At 37.2% G+C, this 6,423-nt stretch overlaps 2 protein-coding genes across 3 annotated transcripts in view; one reads left to right on the top strand and one right to left on the bottom strand.

The window, feature by feature from the left end:
- Window positions 1-5,107, bottom strand: part of LOC106876707 (prolyl-tRNA synthetase associated domain-containing protein 1) — a 6,859-nt gene extending 1,752 nt beyond the window's left edge. The window contains exon 1 of the mRNA XM_014925371.2: window positions 4,933-5,107. Within this exon, the coding sequence (XP_014780857.1) occupies window positions 4,933-5,019 (87 nt within the window). The 5' untranslated portion in view covers window positions 5,020-5,107. The remainder of the gene's footprint in view (window positions 1-4,932) is intronic.
- LOC106876704 (DNA helicase MCM8) overlaps window positions 2,737-6,423 on the top strand; it is a 63,143-nt gene continuing 59,456 nt past the window's right edge. The window contains exon 1 of one of the 2 annotated variants that reach the window (XM_014925367.2): window positions 2,737-3,074. The gene's annotated coding sequence lies outside the window, so the exon portion shown is untranslated. Of the gene's footprint in view, window positions 3,075-5,095; window positions 5,225-6,423 lie in introns of those variants that run through there. The other variant, XM_014925366.2, reaches the window with a different exon arrangement.

The following is a 6,423-nucleotide window of genomic DNA, read 5'->3' as shown; positions in this document are numbered from 1 at the left end:
AGGGGCACTGGCAACGGTCTCGCTCGAAAAATTTCTTGTGTCACCCGCACAAGAGCCAGTCCAGGGGCACTGGCAACGATCTCACTCGAAAGATTTCATGTGTCGCCTGCACATGAGCCAGTCCAGGGGAACCAGCAACGATCTCGCTCGAAAATCCTACAACGGCCCCGCACAAGAGCCAGTCCAGTGGCACTGGCAACGGTCTCGCTCGAAAATTTTCTTGTGTCACCCGCACAAGAGCCAGTCCAGGGGCACTGGCAACGGTCTCGCTCGAAAAATTTCTTGTGTCACCATATATATATATATATATACAGTCTGATGATAGCTTAACTGACTGAAACTTTAAAGTCACTGTCAATACTATTCTTGTTAGAGAATAATAAATTTGTACTCTACCAAATGTACTGAGTAATCTTTCAATTTAATGTAAAATTGTTTTTATTATAATGTAAAAACAAGCATTAATATATACCTGTGTGTGTGTGTATTGCTATAGAAAAATTAAGTCTTGATACTTTAATACAATTTTATGTCCGACATTTTGGCATGAACAAGCTTGTTTACGATACTAGAAATATTTATTTCATATTAAGTTATTATTCAGCGTTCATTAGAGCAAAACTGCTTTGTCACATTATGCTTCTTTGTTTATTCAATTTTTTTTTGTTTTAAAAATAACTCTCCATTACCACAAAAGCCAAAAATATTTGTGAGGTGATTACTATATTCAGAAAACAAGTTTGCAGATGATTAATATTAGTCAGTGTGGAGACGCAATGGCCCAGTGGTTAGGGCAGCAGACTCGCGGTCATAGGATCGCGGTTTCGATCCCCAGACCAGGTGTTGTGAGTGTTTATTGAGCGAAAACACCTAAAGCTCCACGAGGCTTCGGAAGGGGATGGTGGCGAACCCTGCTGTACTCTTTCACTACAACTTTCTCTCACTCTTACTTCCTGTTTCTATTGTGCCTGTAATTCAAAGGGCCAGCCTTTTCACACTGTCATACTGAATCTCCCCGAGAACTACGTTAAGGGTACACGTGTCTGTGGAGTGCTCAGCCACTTGCATGTTAATTTCACGAGCAGGCTGTTCCGTTGATCAAATCAACTGGAACCCTCGACGTTGTAATCGACGGAGTGCCAACAACAACAATATTAGTCAGAAACATTGAAACTCTTATAAAAATTTTGTTTCCAGAAACAAGATTGATTTTTCTAAAGCTTGCCAAACTCCAGAATATCTTTTCTCAGACTTTCTTCCAAGTCTTTAGAATATGCAGCGACAATATTAGAGGACCTTTTTTATATTGATGACTGATTCAAGCATCAACATTGTCATCATTACAATCATCATCATCACTGCTTTGACATCTACTTTTCCATGCTTCTATGGGTCAGACAGAATTTGTTGCGGTGGACTTTCTATGGCCTGGCGTCTTGCCTGTTTCCAACTTCCACCTATCTCCAAGCAGGGTAATATTTCCCCATGACCAGACATGTTTTCACAGAAGATTGCAAAGGAAGGGCATTGACACCTATTTACAACTATCAACTGGTATCAAGAAAAAGGGACCCAGACACATATGCAGGCACAGACACACACCTATTTATACATACATACAACAGGCTCCTTCAGTTCCCATCTACCAAATCCACTCACAAAGCTTTGGTCAGCCTGGGGTTATAGTAGAAGACACTTGCTCAAGGTGTCATACAGTGAGACAGAACCTAAAACCATGTAGCTGGGAAACAGACTTCTTACCACACAGCCATGCCTGCTACAACAACATCAGAGAACTTCCTTATACTGATGCCTGATGTGAGCATCTTTAATAAACAGACAAATCAAAATACATCATTCAGTTTCTGACAACTGAGATGCATTCTCATGAAGACATCAGATTTCCATAGTATCCAAAAATATTTCAATTATAAATTCTTCAGAAAGGATTTAAGCTTTAGCTCTTTCGATACCAACCCAGCTGAAGCTGCCCCTGGTTCTGTGGTACAAATGTCTTATTTCCATAAGTTTTGAATTAAAATCTACAAACTTTAGTCACAATTTGGGTTCCTAACACAAACTTAATGATAACTAAGTTATTTTACTAAATTCTTTTTTCTATTTAAAATTAATTGAAAGAAACACAGAGCATCCCAACATTAGATGTTTCTGTCTCAATAAATTCTTTCCACCCATGCAAGAATGAAAAAGTGGATGTTGAAATGAAATGCTAATAATGAATGACTTGAGCAAAAGAAGCCTTAGTAATATTAGTGTGGTTCTTAGTTGTAGACATAGCCCTCAAGAAACCTGCCAGACACAAACGCATGGAAAGCTTAACAGATTTTGAATGAAAAATAAAAAATGATTTGTGATTAAATCTAAGTAGGTACAAATTTGCTCCTTTTATCTATGGATAGAGTGCAATTTTTTTATATTGTAGTCAACTTTGAAAGTGGTTTATGCAGAAGTGTATATATTTTTTCAATTTATAATTTTGGTTACTTTTTATTTAACTTGTAAAAAGACGTAATTCCATATTGAGAACCCATGCCAATCAGCAAGCAACCCTAGATTTGGGGAGAAAACAAAAATGCCCTCTTGCAAAATGAAATAGTTTTGAGTAATGTACTCAATGAATCTGTATTACCATTCACACCGTGGAGGCGCAATGGCCCAGTAGTTAGGGCAGCGGACTCGCGGTTTCGATTCTCAGATCGGGCGTTGTGAGTGTTTATTGAGCGAAAACACCTAAAGCTCCACGGGGCTCCGGCGGGGGATGGTGGCGAACCCTGCTGTACTCTTTCACCACAACTTTCTCTCACTCTTACTTCCTGTTTCTGTTGTGCCTGTATTTCAAAGGGTCAGCCTTGTCACACTGTGTCACACTGTGTCACGCTGAATATCCCCGAGAACTACGTTAAGGGTACACGTGTCTGTGGAGTGCTAAGTCACTTGCACGTTAATTTCACGAGCAGGCTGTTCCGTTGATCGGATCGACTGGAACCCTCGACGTCGTAAGCAACAGTGCCAACAACCATTCACACCTGTTACAGCTAAGACATGTATCCATGGTAATATGTTCAGTTTTCAAAAATAGCTTCATTTGAGCCCTCCAGCATATTTTGTTCATAAAATTCATTGTTTTGTTTGTTTATACCTGTTTAAAACTCAGGCTGCTATTTTGAATTTTCAGCTTAGGTTCACTACTGTTGTACTCAGATTTTTGGTACAGTGAGAGTAGCAAACAAGGAAATGGCTGAGAAAAATTGCTACGATGCCTGTAATATAATTCAAACATATAACAACAGGTTTATTAAAGAATGTAATACAGTAGCTTGTTTTTTTTTTTTAAATCAGTGTGCCTAATTTGCCTAATTTAATCATATAATTAATTTATTTGCTTAATTACATATTAATCTGATCAATGTTCTAGCTCAGCTCTAACAACCAGCATACCAAGCATGACCAATATATATAACGTACAGATTTTTGAGATGTTTTCATTTACACATTAATTAGCTAGGTAAAATTAATTGGTTTTCGACTATATCTCATTTGCAGATAAAACTTTTGCTGAATAAGAGCATTTTCAACAATCTAAATACTTCAAATTTATTTATAAACTGAAAACCTGTGAATGCTGGTGTATTACTTATTTTGTCAAATCAAGTACCATTTAAAATAAAGGCTTAAAAATCTCAAAAAACAAAAGAGAAAAACAATTTCTTTCGACAGGTTTTGCTATATTTTCAAAAAAGAAAAAAATTTTAATCATGGTAACTGGAGAAAACTCTGTGCAGTTCCAAATGAAATCTGTTACCAACATCTTTAAAATGTGGCTTGTTTTGTACATATCCCATGTATTTGAATTTCAGGTGTGCTATACCTACAAGCAGTGCTATTTTCTGCATATTGAGTAGGTGTGTCAGCCCCGGAATTTTTGTTATGTATTTGTTTATTTCTTTTTCAATCCTTCTCAAGGTACTTTTTTATTATAGTGTTATATGTGTGTGTGTGTGTGTGTGTACGTGTGTATTCCAAATCTTAGAATATATTTTTTCCTTTTTTCACCTGTCATTCCTCAAGTAGAAGTTCCAGTATTCCTATCAGACCCAGACAAATTTTAAACAATTTAAACTGTGCCGTTTATTTGGCCCAGACATTTTTTTTAATTTTAACATAACAAATAACTAATAAAATAATTTAAGGTGATAAACATACAAAGAGTTGTAGGATCATGAAGTAGGTTTACAAGTCGAGGTTCGTTGTCCATAGAAAGCCCCACGATCAAATCACACGTGGACGATAATATATTATAATAGCTTCATGGTAATAATTTTAATGACAAAAGTGAAATAGTAATTTTATAAGGAGTTAGCAGTCGTAAAATATTCTTCGGGAGAGATTAAGAAAACTAGAGAGCTAGTCTACGCATAGCTCGTACTGCTAGAAACAGGAGCCAAAACCACCTTAAAATTACATCCTACCGTCTTAGAAAAGAAAGGATACATAGTGGATTATGTAGTCCTAAATGCACTGTATATGAAATGAAAATAGAACACCACTGGAACTCTTTTGACCTAAACAGCAATAACAACAGTAACCCCGGAATAACGAAATGCAATAATGGACCCTCGGGAGATTTGATATCAGAATAGCTGAGACTCCGAACCATATAAAGGAAAGTGATGCTAATTAGTTTATAACAGAATAAAGACTGGTATCTGTTTTAAAATTTTGATGAGTGTTGGATCGGACAACATTAGTAACATAAATTACTGAAACATGTCATTTACAAATTGCTTACATAGTCACTAAGCGCCTGTTTGACGCTGACGTTAGAATACAAAACATGTGCATATATTTATATATATATATTCTTAAATTTGTGATAATAAAAGGCATCAAATTAAAAGATATATCTTTTACCGGAGGATGATCGACGTTATTATATTCGATATTGAGATCTTGTAGTAACTGCAGGAGGTCTTCCTTGTTTGTGCACGGGTTAACCATAATTGACAACTCGCACTTCAGCCGCTGACCCAACACGTATTAAGAAATATATCCTCAGAGTGATCTCCCTTGCTTGCTGGCGGGATAATATGAAAGACATCGGCGTCGATCACTTTAGAATTCGATTACAAATGGATTTTTAGTTCACCTTTTCTGCTGCTTGAAAGTTTTCACTGAAGTTTAACACCTGAACACTTTCAATTCGGTTTGTATTTTGTCTTAATGCTCATATCTTATCCTTGCTACGGTGTCAAAACAACAAGCCTTCGTATGTGCATACGATCCGCGTGAAGTAGATTTGTTATTTAATATATATATATTGCTTACTAACCACATGGTTCCGGGTTCAGTCCCACTGCGTGGCACCTTGGGCAAGTGTCTTCTACTCTAGCCTCTGGCCGACCAAAGCCTTGTGTATGGATTTGGAAGACGGAAACTGAAATAAGCCCGTCGTATATATGTATATATATATATATGTGTGTGTGTGTGTATGTGTTTGTGTTTGTCCCCCCAACGTCGCTTGACAACCGATGCTGGTGTGTTTGCGTCCCCGTAACTTAGCGGTTCGGCAAAAGAGACCGATAGAATAAGTACTAGGCTTACAAAGAATAAGTCCTGGGGTCGATTTGCTCGACTAAAAGGCAGTGCTCCAGCATGGCCACAGTCAAATGACTGAAACAAGTAAAAGAGTAACAAAGAAAATTTGAAAACAAATTTGGTGATAATTTGAAATAATTTGGTTGGAAGAAATTTCACAAGCTCCAAAACTTGTGCTTCCTTCCACTCTAAAAATTTATGTGGCATATTTTAAATGCAAAGTGTTATTGAATAATACATGTAGGATTGACAAATTGCCTTGCGGTATCTGTTCCAGCTGTTTTAATATCCGAGTTCAAATCACATTGAGATCAGCTTTGTTTTTCATCATCTGAAAGTCGATAATGATAAAGCATCGATCAAGTACTTGAGTCAATGTGATCGACTATTCCATCGCCAAAATGTCTAAATATCTGGCCTTATATCTGTGATAGTGGAGGCGCACTGGCTCAGTGCTTAGGGTCAGCCTTATCACACTGTGTCACGCTGAATATCCCCGAGAACTACGTTAAGGGTACACGTGTCTGTGGAGTGCTCGGCCACTTGCACATTAATTTCACGAGCAGGCTGTTCCGTTGATCGGATCAACTGGAACCCTCGACGTCGTAAGCAACAACAACATGTCTGTGATAGAAATCAATATATAAATCGCATGTCTTTATACACACACACACACTTACATAAAGAGAGAGATCGATAGGTGGTTTTATTGTAATATGCATGTTTTGTTCGTATAATTAAAAAGTTTTGACTTGTTGATTTATCTTCATTTTCTCAAAAGTTTCAGTGTTTATGAAGTGAATTCTA

This window comes from Octopus bimaculoides, chromosome 11, assembly GCF_001194135.2.
Source record: "Octopus bimaculoides isolate UCB-OBI-ISO-001 chromosome 11, ASM119413v2, whole genome shotgun sequence".
Classification (NCBI taxonomy): domain Eukaryota; kingdom Metazoa; phylum Mollusca; class Cephalopoda; order Octopoda; family Octopodidae; genus Octopus; species Octopus bimaculoides.
The sequence above is the reverse complement of the archived record's forward strand: the minus strand, read 5'-3'. Positions and strand labels throughout refer to the sequence as shown.